Raw genomic sequence first — 23217 nt, forward strand, 5'->3', positions numbered from 1 at the left:
CAACATAACTTAAAATTATTAATGAATGGTAGTATTTATACTATCTGAAATGTGGATAACAACCCTAAGCCTAATTAAAGACCTTTAGCTAATAATGACTTTAGCTGAGATTTGCAGTAAATATGCACTTATGTGTGCGTACATTTGCTCAGGTATAAATAGTTAGAAGTAAGATTACTGAGTCGAAGGGCCTACATTGTAAACTGTAATGAGTATTACTTTTCCCACAGAAGGTTGTGCCATTTAACAGTCTCAGCAGCAATAGTGAGAACACTGCCGTCCCTGCACCCTCACCACACTGGATGGTATTGCCTTTCTGAGGCCAGTCCGTATCCTGTGGATCCATGTACCCCAGGGTGTTCCCAGATCCCACTTTGAGAAGTAACACAGGAAGTAGAGTTGCTAGCTCTCCCCTGTCAGTCAGTGTTCAATCTTTTTTGGTTTGTAACCATTTAGTCATTGAAAAGGGCAGGCGCAGCTTGGGTTTCAGGTCACCGAAAATCACTACCTTAGAAAAAAATGTAGGCCAAGGAAGATAGAAATTAAACTTCACAGAGTTAACTTTCCTTCAGAGTGGTCCTGCGAAAGCTGTGGGCCAAAATATTTTTGTCTTATCACCACTGAAATTCAGGTAGCTCTGCCTCACGTTACTTTGGATGGAAAATTCTTTATACAATGTTGAAAAATTAAGGATCAAAAATATCACCCTAATTAAATTACAGTTAATGATAAGGATATCAAGAATATTCGGTGTACTAAATTAAGCCATTGTTTTCCTGTTTCTGTTTTCTGAGTCTGCTTCCAGTTAGTATGGCCTTTTAATTTTTGATTATTGCAACCGAGACAGTATAATTCAAGGATTTCCTTATGATGAGTAAAGAGTCTGATTCCTACGTAGAAGCTTTAATTTCTAGTATTTTTTTTTAAACTAAGGGAGGAGACCACCCCTCATGTTGTCTTATGCCAATTTCTGCCTCTAAAGAAAGAAGAAGTAAAAACTAAAAGGCAGAAATGAAATCCACAGGCAGATAGCCCGGCGCCATGCCCCAGGCCTGATTAAAGATCCACCCCTGACCTGGCCGGGAGCAGTAGCTCAAGCCTGTAATCCCAACACTTTGGGAGGCCGAGGCAGGTGGATCATGAGGTCAGGAGATCTAGACCATCCTGGTTAACATGGTGAAACCCCGTCTGTACTAAAAACACAAAACATTAGCCGGGCATGGTGGCAAGCACCTGTAGTCTCAGATACTCAGGAGGCTGAGGCAGGAGAATGGCATGAACCCAGGAGGCAGAGCTTGCGGTGAGCCGAGATTGTGCCACTGCACTCCAGCCTGGGTGACAGAGTGAGACTCTGTCTCAAAAAAAAAAAAAAAAGATCGACCTCTGACCTAACTGGTTATTTTATCTATAGATTTCAGACATTGCATAGAAAAGCACTGTGAAAATCCCTGTGCTGTTGTGCTCCATTCTGATTACCGGTGCATGCAACCTCCAGTCATGTACCCCACTGCTTGCTCAATCAATCACAACCCTTTCATGCAGACTCCCTTAGAGTTGTAAGCCCTTAAAAGGGACAGGAATTGCTTACTCAGGGAGCTCGGTTTTTGGAGACATGAGTCTGCCAATGCTCCCAGCTGAATAAAGCCCTTCCTTCTACAACTCAGTGTCTGAGGGGTTTTGTCTGCAGCTTGTCCTGCTACATTTCTTGGTATCCTGACCAGGAAGCGAGGTGATTAACAGACACATGGTCTAGGCAGCCCCTTAGGCAGCTTAGGCCTGCCCTGTGGAGCATCCCTGCAGGGGACTTCAGACAGCTTGAGCAACGTGGATCCTGAGAGCACTCCTGGGTAGGCATTTTCCCTGGTGGAACGCCTCATCAGAGCAGAGCACAGCAGGCCCCTGCGGAGAATCAATATGGTGGCTGAACACCGGGGAGGAACTGGCACTTGGAGTCCGGACATCTGAAACTTGGTAAGACCGGTCTTTAGACCTTGCCCACTCCATTTGAATGGAAGTGCAGCCTGATCACCCACGGCGTGCCTGTACAGGCCCTTTGGTTTTTGTTTTTGACTTGACTTGAATTGCTTGATACTTTGGTTTTGGTTTTGACCTGGCTTGGATTTTTTGATACTCTGATTTTGGTTTTGATTCTGGTTTGGTGTAAACTGTAAAAGTGTGTGTGTGCCCTTTTACCTGTTCTTTGTTTTGTGGTGTGCATGAGGTGTGAGCGTGGTGTTTCGTCTCAAGGAAGCATGGGTCAGGCACAAAGTAAGCCCACCCCACTAGGAAATATGTGGAAAAATTTCAAGAAAAGATTTAAGGGAGACTATGGAGTACTATGACACCAGGAAAACTTAAAACTTTGTGTAAGGTAGACTGGCCAGCATTAGAGGTGGCCATCAGAAGGAAGCCTGGACAGGTCCCTTGTTTCAAAGGTATGGCACAAGGTAACCTGTAAGCCAGGGCACCCAGACCAGTTCCTGTACATAGACACTTGGTTACAGCTGGTTTTAGACCACCCCCTACAGTGGTTGAGAGAACAGCAGAAGTGGCTGGCAGACGCAAGGAAAGACCAGCAGAGAGAGAGAGAGGAAGAGACAGAGAGACAAAGAGGGAGTCAAGGAGGGAGAGAGAAAGAGAGGCAGAGAGAGAGGAAGAGACAGAGGCAAAAGGAAAGTCAAAGAGAGAGAGAGAGACAGAAAGTCAAAGAGAGAAAGAGAGAAATATACAAGTAGTTAAGAAAAAAAAACAGTGTACCCTATTCCTTTAAAAGCCAAGGTAAATTTAAAACCTATAATTGATAATTAAAGGTATTCTCCATAACCCTATAACACTCCAATACCACTTTGTTGTCAGTGTAAACAAGGGCGTATCCCAAAAGCACTGAGGCCTTCCTATCAAAAATCCTTAACCCTGTAACCCGCGGATGGCCCAAATGCATTCAATCTGTAGCAGCAACTGCTCTGCTAACAGAAGAAAGTTAAAAAATAACTTTTAGAGGAAACCTCATTGTGAGCACACCTCACCAGTTCAGAAGTATCCTAAGGAAAAAAAAATGATTTAACATTAACTACTGAAAATTCCCTTAACCCAGCAGATTTCCTAACAGGGGATCTAAATCTTGATTACCATACAAAGGTCCAACCAGACCTAGGAGGAACTCCCTTCAGGACAGGATAATTGAAGGAACAAAAAAAAGAAAAGCCATCTATACCAATCCTAAATTAATTTGGACTAAACAAGATCTTATTAAGAGCAAAGGATAATTGAAATCCCAAACTTACAAGATTTTCAACAAAAGTAAAGTTTGCTAAAGGTTAACAGTGTAACATGTATTATAGTAACTTCTAATCTTGTGGCCTTAGACAGTCTAGTCCACAGACATAAAGGAAGTTCGCTTTGGAAAAGAATGGTTATCTTCGGGGAAAAAAGGGAAATAAAGGGGGGGCAGAATTTATATAAAAAGAATGTTATATGGTAAAATCTTGTCCTGAAATAAATTAACTGGTTTTTTAAAGAAAGAAATGTTTGTAATAAGTCAGAAAGTTGAGGCATGTCAAAGAATTGTCTATGGAAGTCATGAAAGAGAAAAAAAGTTATAAAAAAAGTGTGTTAGAAAAAGAATTTATGCAAGAAATATTGTATAATTTAAAAGTAATTAGGCCTCCTGAATGTACAACTATTGAAGAGACAGTGTATGTGCAAGGTGTATAAGGAAAGTAAAGTATACCTTTGGTAAAGGGATTACAAGGAGGCATAAGAATGTGGATTTTTACCTACATTAAAAGGTTAAAAAAATTGTTTTAAAGGTTTAAGCAACTTTTAAAATGTTAATTATGTGTAAATTCTGTGTAAACATATTAGCTAAAGTTAAAGGGATATCATCCAGTTTTTCTGGGAACTGGATATTAAAGTAAAAACACAATGGGTTTTTCTTAAAGCACTAACCTGCTCTTTAAAAAAAATTATAAAAGGTTAAAAAGAGTCTATAAAATTCTTACCTTATGGTCCAACATTAAAAATTGAATAAATATGTCTACAAAGTTTTATTAAAACTAAGTTTAACATTAATAACACACTAATATAAAGGTGAAATTTAGCTTATCTGGTATAAAAATCATACAGGAAGCATTGTCAAATATAAAATGGTGTTTGTCTTCTTTGGTTCAAAAACTAATAAAAACAGGTGCTAAAGGAAATTTCTCAGTAGAAAGGCACCGAGAACTATAAAGTCCACTGCTGATGTCCCCACATTTAAAACAAAAGGTCAGTTTCTTAAAACTTATATATTTGCTTTATCTTCCACTTTCCTTTCCCTCAAAACTAAGTCTTTTAGCACACGTACCACCCCTAGAATTTCCAGTAAACCAGCACCAACCTGAAGATCATGTTCTCATCATGAAGATCATGTTCTCATCAAAGGGTGGAAAGAAGAAAAACTCGAGCCAGCCTGGGAAGGACCCTACCTTGTGCTGCTAACCACCGAGACTGCTGTTTGTACAGTTAAAAAGGGAATGGACTCATCACACCCAAGTCAAGAAAGTGCCACCCCGTCGAGAGTCATAGGCCATAGTCCCAGGAGAAAACCCCACCAAACTAAAGCTAAGAAAAATTTAACTCCTTCATCTATTCTATTACTCTTTCTTCTTTCCTCGCTCTATTGCTGACCATCTAGTTATTAACATAACTAAGTCAATTTCAAGTCAAACTATCGCATTTAATGCTTGCCTTGTTATACCCTGTGGGGACTTGCCAAGTCAAAGATAGCTCTCTACTTCAGAAAAGTACCTCCGTCCCTCCTGACTCTCCTCAGACTGGGCATTAGTAAATTGGGACCATTTAATCCAGGGAGATTTCAATAAAAACTCCAGTGTCAACCAGGAGTCTTGCCCCCCAGTGTAGAGCTTTTAGGCTATAGTTGGTCCAATGTTCTGTGGACCACTAAAGAGCAAGGACAGACTGCCCCAACGGGTTTTTGTAATTTCCTAAAATCATACATTCATTTTACTAGAGGATCATAGAAGTTAAAGACTTAAACTTTGGCAATTAAGCAGGATACCAAGATGCAAATGCCTGATTGGAATGGATCAAATATTCCATCTGCACATTAAACAAAAGCAATTGTTATGCTTGTGCACATGGCAGGCCAGAGGCCCAGATTGTCCCCTTTCCACTAAGATGGTCCTCCAGTCGACCAGGCATGGGCTGTATGGTAGTTGTTTTCCAGGATTCTACAGCCTGGAGTAATAAGTCGTGCCAAGCTCTCTCTGCTATATCCCAAAGTCCGGCACCCTGCAGGTCAGCCCCCAAAGGCCATCCAGCTTCTGTCTCCCAACACTAAGTTCACTTCTTATCTCTCACGACAGGGAGGAAACTTAGCATTCCTTGGAGACCTGAAGGGATGCAGTGAGCTTAAGAATTTTCAGGAGCTTATCAATCAGTCAGCCATTGTTCATCCCCAAGCAGATATATGGTGGTATTGTGGTGGACCTTTACTGGGCACTCTGCTGAATAACTGGAGTGGCACTTGTGCTTTAGTCCATTTGGCTATCCCTTTCACCCTGGCATTTCATCAACCAGAGGGAGAAAAAATAAAACATCGTAAAGCGAGAGAAGCCCCTTATGGGTCTTTCGACTCTCACATCTATTTAGATGCAATTGAAATCCCACGGGGAATACCAGATCAATTTAAAGCCCAAAATCAAATAGCTGCAGGATTTGAGTCAATATTTTGGTGAGTGACAGTTAATAAAAATGTAGATTGGATAAACTACATCTATTACAACCAACAGCAACGAGCTTTTCATGAGTTAAAAGAAAAATTCATGTTGGCCCCAGCCTTTGGGCTACCTGACCTGACAAAACCTTTTACACTACATGTGTCAGAGAGAAAAAAAAAAAGTGGCAGTTGGAGTTTTGACCCAGACTGTGGGGCCCTGGCCGAGGCCAGTAGCCTACCTCTCCAAACAGCTAGATGGAGTTTCTAAGGGTTGGCCCCTGTACTTCAGAGCCTTGGCAGCAACAGCCCTGCTAGCACAAGAGGCAGATAACTAACTCTTGGGCAAAACTTAAACTTAAAGGTCCCCCATGTTGTGGTGACTTTAATGAATACATCATTGGCTAACAAATGCTAGATTAACCAAGTACTAAAGCTTGCTATGTGAAAATCCCCACATAACCATTGAAGTTTGCAACACCCTAAACCCTGCCACCTTGCTCCCAGTATCAGAAAGCCCAGTTGAACATAACTGTGTAGAGGTATTGGACTCAATTTATTCTAGTGGGCCCAACATCCAAGACCATCCTTGAATATCAGTAGACTGTGAGCTGTATGTGGACAGGAGCAGCTTCGCCAACCCCAGCAAAGTGACTCTGAAGAAGACGACAAGCCCTGCTCCAGTCACACCTGGAAGCTAACTGGTCCACACAAGGCTAAAGCATGAGAAAACTCATCGCAGCACTCATTTTCCTTAAAATTTGAACTTGTACAGTAAGGACTTCAACTGACCTTCCTCAGACTGAGGGCTGCTCCCAGTGTATACATCAAGTCACTGAGGTGGGACAAAAAGTTGCTACAGTCCTATTATTTTATGGTTATTATAAGTGTACCGGGACTGTAAAAAGAACTTGTTTGTATAATGCTATTCTATGCAAGGTAGGTAGCCCAGGAAATGACCAACCTGATGTGTGTTATGACCCATCTGAGCCTCCCATGACCACAGTTTTTAAAATAAGATTAAGTGCTGAGGACTGGTGGGGGCTCCTAAATGATATGAGTAAAGTGTTAGCCAAAACAGAAAAAAAGGGATTCTCAAACAAGTCACCTTGAAATTTGATGCCTGTTCTGTCATTAATAGTAATAAGTTAGAAATAGGACGTGGTTCTCTTAATTAGGAAAGAGGCTATATGGCAGAAAATAAGTACATTTGTCATGAATTAGGACTATGTGGAAATGAATGTGGACACTGATCTTGTGTCATTTAGGCTACTTGGATAAAAAATAAAAAGAATCCTGTCCACCTTCAGAAAGGAAAAAGTGGCCCTTCCTGCACCAGTGGTCAGTGTAACCCCTTAGAACTAGTAATAACCAACCCCTTGATCCTTGCTGAAAAAAAAGGAGAGCTTGTAGCCCTAGAAATTGATGGGGCTGAACTGGATCCTCAAGTAAGTATCGTGGTTTGAGGACAAGTTTATAAACGCTGTCTTGAGCCAGTATTTCAAACCTCCTATGATGAACTAAATGTGCCAGTACCAGAAATTCCAGGAAAAACAAGAAATTTGTTTTTGCAATTAGCCGAGCATGTAGCCCAGTCTCTCAATGTCACTTCATGTTATGTATGTGGAGGAACTGTAATGGGAGATCAATAGCCATGAGAAGCCCGAGAATTGGTACCTACAGACCCAGTTCCTGATGAATTCCTGGCTCAAAAGAATCACCCTGATAATTTCTGGGTCCTAAAAGCCTCAATCATTAGACAATACTATATAGCAAGAGTGGGGCAGGACTTCACCCTTCCTGTGGGAAGACTCAGCTGCCTTGAGCAAAAACTGCATAATAGTACTACAAAAACGGCCACCTAGTGGAGTTCAAACCACACTATGAAAAATCCATTTAGTAAATTCCCAAAGTTGCAAACCGTGTGGACCCACCCAGCGTCCCACCAGGACTGGACAGCCCCCACTGGATTATACTGGATATGTGGACATAGAGCTTATGCCAAATTACCCAACCAGTGGGCAGTGTGTTACTGGCACTATTTAACAATCTTTCTTCCTACCACCAATAAAGAAAAGCTAACTCCTGGGCTTCCCTGTCTATGCTTCCCACCAAAAGAGAAGCATAGCTATAGGAAATTGGAAAGATGATGAATGGCCCCCTGAAAGATCATACAATATTGTGGGCCTGCTACTTGGGCACAAGATGGCTCGTGGGGATACTGGACCCCCATTTACATGCTCAACTGAATCATACAGTTACAAGCTATCTTAGAAATAATCACTAATAGACTGGCAGAGCCTTGACTATTCTGGCCAGGCAAGAAACTCAGATGAGAAATGCTATCTATCAAAATAGATTGGCTCTTGACTACTTGCTAGCAGCTGAAGAAGGGGTCTGTAAGAAATTTAACCTTACTAATTGCTGTCTACACATAGATGATCAAGGGCAAGTAGTTGAAGACATAGTTAGAAATATAACAAAACTGGCACATGTGCCCATGCAAGTGTGGCATGGATGTGATCCTGGGGCCATGTTTGGGAAATGGTTCCCAGTGCTAAGAAGATTTAAAACTCTTACAATAGGAGTTATAATAGTAATAGAAAACTGCTTACTGCTCCCTTGTTTGCTACCTGTACTTCTTCAAATGATAAAAAGCTTCATTGCTACCTTAGTTCACCAAAATGCTTCAGCACCAAAATGCTTCAGCGTACTATATGGATCACTATCGATCTGTCTTGCAAGAAGACATGGGTAGTGAGAATGAAAGTGAGAACTCCCACTAATGAGTGAGGTTCTCAAAGGGGGGGGGGGGGGGATTAAGGGAGGAGACTACCCCTCATATTGTCTTATGCCCAATTTCTGCCTCCAAAGAAAGAAGAAGTAAAAACTAAAAGGCAGAAATGAAATCCACAGGCAGATAGCGTGGCACCGCACCCTGAGCCTGGTTAAAGATCGACCCCTGACCTAATTGGTTATGTTATCTATAGATTCCAGACATTGTACGGAAAAGCATTGTGAAAATCCCTGTCCTGTTCTGTTCCGTTATGATTACTGGTGCATGCAGCCCCCGGTCACGTACCCCCTGCTTGCTCAATCAATCACGACCCTTTCATGTGGACCCTCTTAGAGTTGTAGGCCCTTAAAAGGGACAGGAATTGCTCACTCTGGGAGCTCGGTTTTTGGAGACATGAGTCTGCAAATGCTCCCAGCTAAATAAAGCCCTTCCTTCTACAACTCGGTGTCTGAGGGGTTTTGTCTGCGGCTTGTCCTGCTACAAGATGGAGTCTCACTCTGTCACCCAGGCTGGAGTGCAGTGGCACGATCTCAGCTCACTGCAAGCTCCACCTCCCAGGTTCATGCCATTCTCCTGCCTCAGCCTCCTGAGTAGCTGGAACTACAGACACCTGCCACCACGCCAGGCTAATTTTTTTGTATATTTAGTAGAGACGAGGTTTCACTGTGTTAGCCAGGATGGTCTTGATGTCCTGACCTTGTGATCCGGTCACCTCAGCCTCCCAAAGTGCTGGGATTACAGGCATGAGCCACCATGCCCAGCCTAATTTTTAGAATTTTATAGTACTCTTCAAAATACTTTTATTACATTTGTATTTGAATTTTCAAACTTCTCTTTTCCTTGGAGACAGTTCTGTCTTTGGGAGTTCTTCTGACAAAACTGAGGAATACTGCCTGCATTTGCTTTCAATTTTCTGTAAATACAAAAAAAAATATTTATACTGACCTTATTAGCTTTGATGATACAGAGTTTGGGATTATTCTGGGCATTAAAAATTAATATTAAGGAAGATAGCATTATGACATCTTGTAACAGTAGACCAAAATAAAACATTTTAAGACTCTGGCCACTACTGAAAACTAGCTCTGTGATTTGTCCTATATATATTTCCAGGTATTATCTGAAGACTCAGAAGTGAGGAACAGCGTGAGGAATCCCAGGAACTGAAAGAAATTAAGTATGGCTGGAGTTAAGAGAAGGGCTAAGGAAGAGATGTGATGACAGTGTCTTATATGAGCAATTATGACAGCCAAACTAAGGTAGTGGCAGTGGAAAAGGAGGCATGGATGCACTAGAGAAGAGCTCAGTTATTAGATTACTGTAGGGGATGAGGGAGAGGAAGCACCAAGGGTGACATTTGTGTCTCAGGCTTAAACAGTTTGATGTCCATCAAGAAAAGAGCAAAAGACATCATTGGAATGGTGGTTTTGTTTAAGTATTTCTGGCTTTCCATCATTGTTCATATTGAAAGTACTGTAGATGCTAGCCAGCCTATGCCCTTTTTAAGAATAAATTTTTTTTAAACTAAAGAACTAAAGCTGAGATTCTCCTATTCTGTTGTTGATGGGCTTCCTGTGTGGGATTTCTGCATGCCCATCCATTTAGTCACAGCAATTTGGGAAGTTTTCTCTCTGGTTTCTGACAACTAGCATTTGGGGGGAAAGCCAGGCATAAATCAGTTACGATAGTTGGTGTTTAATGTTTCTCCAGTGAAAACTTGGACTTTTATTTTTTCCTTGTAGAATGCATAATTAAAACTGAGACTATTATTTTGAAATGAAATATTGAATATTAAAAAAATAGAGACTTTTAACGCAGAAGCCATAAACTCACATACCTATAGAAGCCAAACAGGTAAAAGCAAGTAGTGGAAACACATGGATTAATGAGATGATAGGAAGTACAAAACAACCATGTAAGTCAAATTAAAAAGCCAGCTTCCACTTTCTGCTTTAATCTTTTCAAAGCAATAACTATCACATAAATCAGTGAATACAATATTTCAGCAGTATTTGAAATGGTGTTCACACCCAGCAATTCCACTTCTAGACATAAATCCAAGAGAATTGAAAACATAGGTGCACACGGGCACTTGTACATGAATATTCATGGAAGCATTATCCACAACAGCCAAAAAGTGGAAACAGTCTAAATGTCTATCAAGATGAATGAATAAATAAAATGTAGTGTATGCATGCAGTGGAATATTATTTGGCCATAAAAAGAAATGAAGCACTGATGCAGGCTGCAACATGGATGAACTTGAAAACTTTATGCCACGTGAAAGAAGCCAGTCATAAAAGGTCACACACTGTTATCCCTATTATAAGAAATATCCAGATAGGCATGTCCATAGAGACAGAGAGGATAGGAGTGGTTGCCAGGGGCTGGACAAGGAGAATGAGTGTGACCACTAATGGATGTTGCATTTCTTTGTGAGGTGGATAGTGGTGATCATTGCACAACTCTGTGAATGTACTAAAAATTATTGAATTGTACACTTTGAAAGAATTAATTATATAGTATGCAATTATATCTCAGTTTTAAAAAAAGGAAAACAGTAACCAAAATCTCCTATGTAAGCATAAAATTTTCTCTGTTAATTATGCCAAATAAAACTGAATTCACAGCACAAAAAAAAAAAAGAAAGAAAGGATTCTTAAGTTCTTTAACTACTACTAATATCCGACCTGAAGTTACTTTGAATGTCTTGCTTCTTTATCAGCACTGACCATAGTTCTAGTCAGATTTTCCTATTTTTTTAACTCAAACTGTTGAGAGAGAGAAATGGCGTATATTAGAAAGATGCAATATTGTTTAAACTTTACTACTCTTTTGTTTTTACATTGATTTTCATGTTTATCTTATTCTATTTAGACTGTAATGTATACATTTAACTAAAGATTGTATTTCTCAATTGTAATTTTTTTCCAGTAGAAAACATTTTAAGATTCAGAGTTCTTTTCTTTTTCTCCAATCCCTTTAATATTCGCTTAAACAATTAAGGTTGAAGCAATACTAAAACTGCATTTCTTACATTACAAGATTTTGTATATTTGTAGCATATACCAACTTTCTCATAATCTCTTCTGCAATAACATTTCATTAATACTCTGGTCTTCAGCTTGTTTCAACAAGGTCAGAAAGATAGGCAAGAAGATGGTAAAATAAACTTACTCATGGGTAAAAGGAATCAAATATTTACTATGTACACTATGTACACTATTCTAGGTTTTACACACTTTACATAACTTAAGTGTGACATAAGTTGTAGTTGTCTGTTAATAGAAAAGCATCTCTTTGAGAGGCTGAAGCAGGAGGATCCCTTAAGCCCAGGAGTTAGAGACCAGCCTGGGCAAGATAGTGAGACCTCGTCTCTACACACACACACATACACACACACACACACACACACACACAGCCCCTATAGTCCCAGCTACTATAGGGGCACACACAGAGCCCCTATAGTCCTAGCTACTCAGGAGCAGGAGGCTGAGGTGGAAGGATCCCTCGAGCCCAAGTATTTGAGGTGGCAGTGAGCTATGATTGTGCCACTGTACTCCAGCCTGGGCAACAAAGCAAGACCTCATCTCTAAATAAAATGAAATAAAATAAAATAAAATAAATAAAAAACATAGCAGCAGTTCCAGGGCCAGCTAAGTCTATGTTTTACATGTGCTTTCACTTTAAGTACAAATTGTGGAAACAAACAATGTATCCTTGCCTAAAGATACATTGTCAACATGCACTAATACATATTTTCCACTTCCAAAGTTCTTTTTATAAGTGTACAACATTAGCACATGGAAACATTCAAGCTGTTTATCATTCCACTGAAATCTGGGTTTTGTTTTGTTTTGTTTTTCTGCTCTCACCTGCTGAGCAGCATTTGGCCAGCATCACCACAAGGACTTGGTTGTATCACCCGGTAAACTTAAGACGGGAACAGAAAGTGGCAATTATGTTTCTGGGAGAGAATTTAAAAAAGAGCTGAGTTGGTTTTTTTTGTTTGTTTGTTTTTTTGAGACAGAGTCTCGCTCTTTCACCCAGGCTGGAGTGCAGTGGAGTGGTCTCAGCTCACTGCAAGCTCCGCCTCCCGGGTTCACACCATTCTCCTACCTCAGCCTCCCGAGTAGCTGGGACCACAGGCGCTTGCCACCACGCCCGGCTAATTTTTTTGTATTTTTAGTACAGACGGAGTTTCACTGTGTTAGCCAGGATGGCCTGGATCTCCTGACCTTGTGATCCGCCTGCCTCGGCCTCCCAAAGTGCCAGGATTACAGGCGTGAGCCACCGTGCCCAGCCTTTTTTCTTTAACTTAACACTGCTAGCTTTAAAAGGTAGTATCTAATTTTAAAGCACTGAAGTTGTCATTTAAATAAGAAAATGTACTTGGCTTAATCAACTGTGAAATGAAGACGATATCACTGTCTTTTCAAGCATTAGACCAAAGTCAATTATTTTCAGAGAGCCAAGTGATACCCAATTTATATTGCACTACAGTTTTCAAGGACATAGCGTTTCTACCCTCTCCGAACCTAAGTTGCCCCCTCACTCCTCCAGCCAACCCCCCTTTCTCTGGGCCCGTTCTTTCCCTGCTGAGCTATTTGCCCCTTGCTCCCTTTCCCTCCTCTATTTGCCCTTTGACTGTCCCTCTATCTATATTTGAGCTAGTGCAAATGGTTTCTTCACTGCTTGGTCAGTCACTGACCAATCACCACTACACTGCTGTGCATTTGGGATCCTATTAGTAAAACTGACTATCTGGCATGTTTGTGCTGGTCATCTCCCCTGAAAATGATATTGTGCATCATCATCAAAAAAGTACTATTTAAGAGATAAGGATGGCAAACCCACAAGGTATCTGAGAAAATCCTCAAATGTGTGAGTCACCTAGTCAAATGTTCTCTTATATATACTAGAGGGAAGTTCAGAGATGAACTGTGACTTGCCCAAGGCTATGCAGCTAACCAGAGGGAGACACTGGAACTGTATTTCTCTTTCCACTATAACATAAAAAAAAAAAACAAGGTTAATGACACTTAAAAAGAGTTTGTAAGTAAACGAAAATGAAATGCCTACTACATAAGAAAAGTCTTTGGGATCTCTCCACAGATTTTTAGGCAGAATGAAAGCTATCTGTACAATGAGAAATGCTGCCCAGTTCAACAGATGCCACCAAGTACCAACAGATGCCACCAAGTATCCTTACTGTCGTTTTGAAACTGAATATGTGACTGCAGATAATATGTCACTATTTGAGAATAAGAGGTCCCACCCTCCATTCTTTTCAGGTCTTCAGTCACAAGGTCACATCTTATTTTCATTGTTTAACAGGATAAATTAATCAGGTCGAAGTAGGACTTAGGAGGTACACTGAAGATAAAAGCAAAAGGCAGCAAACATTTTTACAAGTAGATCATCACGGTTACCTTAAAAGTTAAGTTTCAGATTAATTTACAGAGTAGTGACAGAATAATATAATTTCAGTGAAAATCAACAAAATAGTTATATCATTGAAAAAAGGTCAATTTGGAAATACTTAAGTCAGGCAAGCATGCAAAATTCAGAATATTAAAAAAGGCAAGGCCTGGTTGCCAACATACGTTCCTCAGGTGAAGGTGGGTCTGAAGATGCTAAACAGAACCAAATGAATGAGAAGATGAAAGGGACACTTCGCAGATCAGCAAATGGACTCCCTCGTTCAATACATTGAGGAAAGTGAGCTCACGAAGCTTGATTAGGGGTATACATAAATCTAATTCCTGGTGCTGTTTGCAACTACTTATATTTTAAATGCAAGGAGATAAGTGCTTAGAACACATTAAGCTCACTGATTTAAACAAAACATTTCAAGACTGACACACTGGAAGGTGGTAATGTTAACACAGCACAATAGCACGCCTCGCAGATTTATGTCTAAGAGATTAAATGGAATCATCACCTCAAAATTTTAATCCTTGAGTTTTCACAAACACAATCAAGTCTCTATCAAATTTTCTGATTTATAGCATAATGCACATAAAAATGTGCATTCTTCAGTTTCTCCTACACTTTTTTGTCTATCTTTCAACACTGAGCCCTGGGTGTTTTTAACATAAGCAAGGCCATACGCACATTTTAATCGCATGTTTTAGAAATGAACAAAATCTGTGATATTTCAGTAACTCATAGTGTACTTATAAAGTGAAAAGATCTCTATCAAAATATGCTTTTCACTGGGAAAAATAAATGAACCAAATGGATTTACACAAAGTAAACATTAACTTTGGTAGATTTCAATGTACAATAGTTCATAACAAGCATATTTGCCCTTATGCTCAACTACCAAGTTAAGAATTTTTAAAGTATTTTAACTGAGATTTTATTATGTTGACATTTGTTTCTCATTCCACATCGTCTTCGGCCAAGCTCCACCACTTACAAGTCTCTGATTAACTGGTAGGGGCTTTGTCAGAAGCATCTGGATCACTGGTAGTGGAAGAGTTTGTTGTAATACTTGCAGTAACCGCTGTGGCTGTCCACACACAGCACTTGGATTTGTCAGGTGGTCTACACCTTTAGCTAGGATCTCTTCACCAAAGCTATATCTCTTCCAGGAAGAATTTCTGAACAGCTTCAGTATCTTTAAGGTCAGCTAACTTGGAAAGCTCAACTCACTCCTCGGCCAGCTTCTGTTTCTTTCTTTATTCTGGAAGCTTGTTCTTTAAGCTGGGGTCACTTCAGTCTTTTGCAGTCGAAGTAGATGCAGTACCCGATGAAAAGGGCCCCGAATACCCCAGCGGCGATGGCTCTGTTCCGACCCAGCCTCTTCCCCAGAACGCGGAGTGTGGACTGCGGCGGTGGGGGAAAGGAGCGGTTGCCTACGAACCATCCGAGCACAGGGAGCCGCTCAGACCCGACGCCGGAGGGACAGGCACTTGGAAAGCAAGATCCAGGGTTCTGAAGATTAAAATCTTTAATGCATTTACTATATTTGTGAAAGTTTGAGAGAGAGTCATGTGTATAGGATTACCACTGAGTTTATATTATTTTCTCCATGCCTGGAGAGTGTTTCTTTTGTTTTAGTTTATTCGTTTGTTTTGATTTTTTGCTTGTTTGTTTTTGAGAACTATTCTCCTTCTGTCACCCCAGGTTGGAGTGCAGTGGCGTGATCTCAGCTCACTGCCACCTGCGCCTCCCAGACTCAAGCGATCCTTTCGCCTCAGCCTTCTGCATAGCTGGGATTACAGGCGCGGCCACTACGCCCGGCAATTTTTTTTTTTTTTTTTTTTTTTTTTGAGAGACGGAGTTTTGCTCTTTGTTGCCCAGGCTGGAGTGCAGTGGCATGATCTTGGCTCACTGCAACCACCATCTCCCAGGTTCAAGCGATTCTCCTGACCCAGCCTCACGAGTAACTGGGATTACAGGCGTGCACCACCACACCCGGCTAATTTTTGTATTTTTAGTAGAGATGGGGTTTCACCATGTTGGCCAGGCTGGTCTCGAACTCCTGACCTCGTGATCTACCCGCCTCTGCCTCCCAAAGTGCTGGCATTACAGGCGTGAGCCACCATACCCCGCCAGTGTTTCTTAAAGAGTTAGCATATTTAAAGAATTAGATGTTTTGGGCTTAATTTCTTATTTTTTCCCTGGGATTCTTAGAGACCCCCTCTACTAGATTTATATAAACACTTAGTAACATCCTGAAACTGATCAATATAGGACCATAGAATTTGAGAGACATTAATATCCCTATTTTCTAATTATCCACTGAAGATAGTCTATCTTTCTGAGGAAATTACTTCCCTTAGTTGTCCTTGACATATCACTACCACTTCACAAGAACAAACAGTTTTTGCAACTCTATTACTTCAGCATCAGAAAGGTTGGGGTCCCTACTGAGGGCATGGAATCCTCTAAGATTCTTCCTTCCATTTTCCAGCTCCCCAGCGTATAGGAACCTCAGTGCACCAGGCATTAATTGTCCTAAAGCAAAACATTCAGTCACTTCGATCAGATTAAAACTCTAACCAGTTCTGCCCTTCCATTCTGGAATACGTATTTAAGAAGGATAGAACTATACTCCTTCTTCTTGTAGTACAGGATTTGTCAGCCTTGACACTATTGAGACTTGCGGCTGGAAAATTCTTTGTTGTGGGGTGCTATCCTGTACCTTCTAGGATGTTCAGCAGTACCCCTGGCCTCTATCCACCAGGTACCATTAACACACTCCTCTCAAGGGGTGACAACCGGAAATATCTCCAGATATTATGTCCCTTGGAGGGCAAAATCCGCCACCCCCTCCACTCTTTTGAGAGCCACTGGTCTAGTCTAATGATGAGCAGATTAATTTTAACAATGAGCAGACCTATTTTAATGATCCATATACCAGTGCCATCCAACAGAAATATAATGCAATACATAAATGTGATTTTAATATAGTAAGCATATTTTTAAAAGATAAAAATAAATAAGCAGCTTTACTTTTAATAAAATATTTTATTCAACTAAATATTTCTAAAATATTATCATTTTGACACGTAATCCATTTAAAAATGATTCATGTAATTTTTCATTCTTTGTCATACAAGTTTTTGAATCCCAGTGTCTATTTTACACTTACTTGTCATCTCAATTTGGACCAGCCACATAGCAAGCACTAATTTTCTACACATGGCTAATGTGTGCCATGGGCACTGCAGCCATATACAGTGACATCTCGCAAAAGCCAGAATAGTCAACATCAACAAATTAAGAAAACAAACAAATAGCAGTGAGGGCACAGATCTTGGTTTTTGCCATTCTTCAGTAAAAGGAACCAGAGCTTCTTGGAGAAATGGCTGATTTTAGGGCTGGGGCAGAGAAAAAAAAATCACAAGCATTCCTATACACCAACAATAGACAAGCACAGAGCCAAATCATGAGTGAACTCATTCACAATTGCTACAAAGAGAATAAAATACCTAGGAACACAACTTACAAGGGACGTGAAGGACCTCTTCAAGAACTACAAACCACTGCTTAAGGAAATAAGAGAGGACACAAATAAATGGAAAAACATTCCAAGCTCATGGATAGGAAGAATCAATATTGTGAAAATGGCCATACTGCCCAAAGTAATTTATAGATTCAATGCTATTCCCATCAAGCTACCAGTGACTTTCTTTGCAGAATTAGAAAAAACTACTGTAAATTTCATATGGAACCAAAAAAGAGCCCATATAGCCAAGACAATCCTAAGCAAAAAGAACAAAGCTGGAGGCATCACACTACCTAACTTCAAACTATACTACAAGCCTACAGTAACCAAAACAGCATAGTACTGGTACCAAAACAGATACATCAACCAATGAAACAGAACAGAGACCTAAGAAATAACACCACACATCTACAACCATCTGATCTTTGACAAAACTGACAAAACAAACAATGGGGAAAGGATTCCCTGTTTAATAAATCATGCTGGGAAAACTGGCTAGCCATATGCAGAAAACAGAAACTGTACTCCTTCCTTACACCTTATACAAAAATTAACTCATGATGGATTAAAGACTTAAATGGAAAACTCAAAACCATAAAAATGCTAGAAGAAAACCTAGGCAATATCCTTCAGGACATAGGCATGGGCAAAGACTTCATGACTAAAACAAAAGCAATTGCAACAAAAGCTAAAATTGACAAATGGGATCTAATCAAACTAAAGAGCTTCTGCACAGCAAAAGAAACTATCATCAGAGTGAACAGGCAACCTACAGAATGGGAGAAAATTTTTGCAATCTACCCATCTGACAAAGGTCTAATATCCAGGATCTACAAGGAACTTAAACAAATTTACAAGAGAAAAACAAACAACCCCATCAAAAAGTGGGCAAAGGATATCAACAGACACTTCTTAAAAGAAGACATCTATGACCAGGTGCGGTGGCCCACGCCTGTAATCCCAGCACTTTGGGATGTTGAGGCGGGTGGATCACTTGAGGTCAGGAGTTTGAGACCACCTTGGCCAACATGGTGAAACCCCATCTCTACAAAAATACAAAAATTAGCTGGGCATTGTGGCAGGTGCCTATAATCCCAGCTACTCGGGAGGCTGAGGGAGGAGAATTGCTTGAAGCCAGGAGGCAGAGGTTGCAGTAAGCCGAAATCGTGCCACTGCACTCCAGCCTGGGCGACAGAGTGAGACTGTATTAAAAAAAAAAAAAAAAAGACATTTATGCACCGAACAAACATATGAAAAAAAGCTTATCATCACAGGTCATTAGAGAAAAGCAAATCAAAACCACAATGAGATAGCATCTCACGCCAGTTAGAATGACGATTATTAAAAAGTCAGAAAACAACAGATGCTGGAGAGGATGTGGAGAAATAGGAACACTTTTATATTGTTGGTGGGAGTGAAAATTAATTCAACCATTGTGGAAGACAGTGTGGCAATTCCTCAAGGATCTAACACCAGAAATACCATTTAACCAAGCAATCCCATTACTGTGTATATACCCAAAGGATTATAAATCATTCTACTATAAAGACACATGCACACATATGTTTACTGCAGCACTATTTACAATAGCAAAGACTTGGAACCAACCCAAATGCCCATAAATGATAGACTGGATAAAGAAAATGTGGCACATACACACTATGCAGCCATAAAAAAGAATGAGTTCATGTCCTTTGCAAAGACGTGGATGAAGCTGGAAGCCATCATTCTCAGCAAACTAACACAGAAACAGAAAACCAAACACCACATGTTCTCACTCATGAGTGGGAGCTGAACAATGAGAACACACGGACACACAAAGGGGAACATCACACACTGGAGCCTGTCAGAGGGTAGTGGGGCAAGGAGAGGGAGAGCATTAGGACAAATACTTAATGCATGCACAGCTTAAAATCTAGATGACAGGTTGATTGGTGCAGCAAACCACCATGGCACATGTATACCTATGTAACAAACCTGCACGTTCTGCACACGTATCCCAGAACTTAAAGCAAAATAAAATAAATAAAAAAGAAAGAGTTTCCAATGGCTAATACTAGAACAATTTGAGGAACTAAATAATGTAGTATTGAAATATAACCCAAAATATTAAATAAGTACCTATAAGTTCATTCATACAAGTAAAGGATTGAATGAATGAGTAAATGGAGAAAAGACAAGTCTCCTATACAGAAGAATTCCAAATAACTTATGTATAATAGCTACATCCTCTCTCCCCACATCAAGGAAGTGGCACTTCAATCCCCACCCTTTGAGTGTGAACTGCACTTATGACATCTGAGGGAGGAAAAGTAAATACAGTGGATCAACCTGGCAAACACTTCCTGACTCATACGGTCAAGGTTAATATCAACATGATAAAACATGTCGATCGCATACACCCTTGATATGATATGATGACAATTACAGTTCACCCCTGTGGTCTTCGTCTTTTAAATCTTGAGTATGAAAAATAAAATCCTAAGCCCCCCAACCACTGAACAGACCCTCTCTTGGCCAAGGGGACCCCAGAAAAACCTTAAAAACTGAATTTGCAAGCATGATGGAATGGCAGGTCAGCCGCACCTCATTATAACCGCTCTCTTTTGCAATTTAGACACTTCAACTGACCAGCACTCAGGTTAAAATAAACATCATAAGACCGATGAAACAGTCTCTTTGTGGCAATAAGATACCAAGTTGTAAATAGGACCTAAAGCCTTGACAGGCAAGAGTTAAGTCACGCGTCCCTATACTTAAAGAATAAACTATGTTCTAATGGCCACGAGCTTTTTCTTTTCTTCTATCAGCTAAACAAGCACTGGCCTGGAGATAAGCAATATTAAAACAACTGCAGCACATCCACTGCCAGACATGAACCAACTGACCTCCTGATCCACCAGCCCTAACTACAGCTTTGACTGGACAAGAGACTGATTTTAGTAACTTTCTTCTGATAACAAGACCACCAACCATGGACTGGTTCTGGCTGGTTTCGAGTCTGAGCATTTGAGTGCCTTCTTCTCCTGAAAAGACTTTTGATGTGTAAGGTCTAATTGTAATAGATAGAAAAGTTAAAACATATAGGGTCTAATTGTAATAATTATAAAAGTTAAGTCTCTACTGGCTGGGCGTGATGACTCATGCCTGTAATCCCAACACTTTGGGAGGCCGAGACGGGTGGATCACCTGAGGTCAGGAGTTCAAGACCAGCCTGGCCAACATGGCAAAACCCCGTCTCTATTAAAAACACAAAAATCAGACAGGGGTGGTGATGCATGCCTGTAGTCCCAGCTACTTGGGAGGTTGAGGCAGGAGAATTTGCTTGAACCCAGGAGGCAGCAGTTGCAGTGAGCCAAGATCATACCACTGCACTCCAGCCTGGGTGACAGAGCAAAACTCGGTCTCAAAAAAAAGAAAAAGTTGTCTCTACTAAAAAGTGAACATGGGACAATACACACAATAAGCATGTTTACTCTTCATGCATATGCACAACCCCCTCTCAGGAGTATTCATATCTCCTCCTATAACCTGCTGAATATATATACTGCCCAAGTCATTCAGCACAAATCCCTGTTCCATCCTCCCTTCTCTCAAAGTCCTGCCTTTCTCTCTAAGCTTCCCCCCAATCAGGATGGACAGCCTGCAGGTTGTAACACTTTATAATAAATAAAATCTCCTTTCTAAACTTATAAATTGTGTGATTTTTAAGTTGACAACCTATAACTCCAGCCTAACTATGAGAAAAACATCAGACAGACCCAAAAGGGACATTCTACAAAGTGCCTGAACTGTGCTTCTCAAAACTATCCAGGTCTTCAAAAATAAAGTCTGAAAAATTATCACAGATCCAAGGAAGCTAAGGAGACATAACTACTAAATGTCATATGGTGTCCTGGATGGGATCCTGGAACAGACAAAGCACAGTAGGAGAAAACTGGGAAATCCAGATAAATTGTGGAGTTTAGTTCACAGCAATGTACTACGGTTGTGAAAAGTGAACCACGGTAATGTAGTAATGAAAGAGGGAACTGAGTGAAGAGTACACAGAAACTTTCTGTACTATCTTTGCAACTTTTCTGTAAGTCTATGAATATTTTAAAATAAAAAGTTAACTTAAATTTTAAAAGCATTTTGTTTTATTTTACCATGGCTGGGTGGATTTTCAGATCTTTAATGAAGTAAGTCCCAGCTAGCTAAAGCCAGATTGCAGAGATAGGCAGGCACCATCAAAACCCAATTGAGCCTGGCACAGTGACTCATGCCTACAATCCCAGCAATTGGGGAGGCTGAGGCAGGAGGATCACTTCAGCCCAGGAGTTCAGGGATATGGTGAACTATGATCACTCCAGCCTGAGCTACATAGCTGTTTTTACAAAAATATTTTTAAATTATCCAGACATGATGGCAGGCAACTGGGTCCTAGCTACTCAGGAAGCTGAGATGGAAGGATTGCTTGAGCTCAGGAGGTTGAGGCTGCAGTGAGTCATGATGGTGCCACTGTACTCCAGCCTGGGTGACAGAGCAAGACTCTGTCTCAAGAAAATGAAAAATGACCTAAGTCGGTTTTCTTTAGCTAAAAAAGGTAGAAAATGGACACAGGAAGGGGAACATCACACACCGGGGCCTGTTGTGGGGTGGGGGGAGGGGGGAGGGATAGCATTAGGAGATATACCTAATGTTAAATGACAAGTTAATGGGTGCAGCACACCAACATGGCACATGTATACCTATGTAACTAACCTGCACGTTGTGCACATGTACCCTAAAACTTAAAGTATAATTTAAAAAAGGTAGAAAAAATTACCCCATTGTGCTCTCCTAAACACAGTTTGTTGTCACAGATAATTTTACCACTTAATTTTCAAGGAACAAGGTTACTTAGCAGAGAAAATTAAACCCAGATTAAATAATACTTAGAGACATAAGGTCCAGCTGCTTACCTGATAAAGTTCCTCAGAGGCTGGTTTTCACAAACGTAAAGAATTCTCTTTTCCTCACAGTGAAACACATTCCTGATCTTCTCCATGATATTTATGGCGATGATGGTCTTCCCTGAGCCAGGTAAGCCGTGGACAAACAATTCTCTGTTTTTGTGGAAGCTTCTGGAGAGTGTCTCATACTGCTGGGCTGTGAGCAGATTTAAAACCTCACAGCTGAGCAGGTTACTCAAGAGAGACCTGAAGCCGAGCAAGATAATCACAAGGGACTGCAGCAGGGCTTCCAATGTGCTGGGTGCCTGCAAAACTATAGGACGCGGGGTAATCCATCGGAGACACTGCAGCCTCCAAGGCCTCTGCGTTGCTCTCAGGACTCAGGCAGAGGACCTTGGCCCTGACACACATCTTCCCAGTGTAGCCCCCCATGTTCAACAGGTTCTGCTTCAAAGTAAGGGCAGTGCAAGTGCAGTAGTCCTGGCCCTGTCAGGGCTGTTCTATGCTATCAGCAGAGCATCACAGATGACTCCTGGCTTCTCCTGCAAATTCAGGTCCACAGGCCAGCTTCTAGAGAGGACCACAATTCCTCAGGAGAAAGGTTGGGTTTGCTTATTTATTAACTCCTCTAATCCTCCAGGCTGTGAGGACAGCTCCTTCCAGAGGGATTCCGGAGTACATCACAAATGTCCTGGTAGCACTAGATGTGAAAAGAATGAGAAATTAGGGGAAGGAGAAGAATCATACTGATTATGACAATTAGTTATAATTAACTGATTAATATATTTGATTATTAATTACAGATATT

The 23217-nt window shown here is 40.7% G+C and overlaps 1 protein-coding gene and 1 pseudogene across 2 annotated transcripts in view; both read right to left on the reverse strand.

Annotated features, from left to right (window-relative positions):
* The window catches only part of SLFN12L (schlafen family member 12 like), a 64032-nt gene that overhangs the window by 25834 nt on the left and 14981 nt on the right, over positions 1-23217 (reverse strand). For both annotated transcript variants that reach the window (XM_054535312.2, XM_009251523.4), the window contains exon 2: positions 22419-23109. Coding sequence is in view for 1 of the 2 variants with exons in the window: in XM_009251523.4 (XP_009249798.2) it covers positions 22419-22504 (86 nt within the window). In the remaining variant the exon portion in view is untranslated. The remainder of the gene's footprint in view (positions 1-22418; positions 23110-23217) is intronic.
* Positions 14876-15494, reverse strand: LOC112129604 (mitochondrial import receptor subunit TOM20 homolog; annotated as a pseudogene).

This window comes from Pongo abelii, chromosome 19 (assembly GCF_028885655.2).
Source record: "Pongo abelii isolate AG06213 chromosome 19, NHGRI_mPonAbe1-v2.0_pri, whole genome shotgun sequence".
NCBI lineage: Eukaryota > Metazoa > Chordata > Mammalia > Primates > Hominidae > Pongo > Pongo abelii.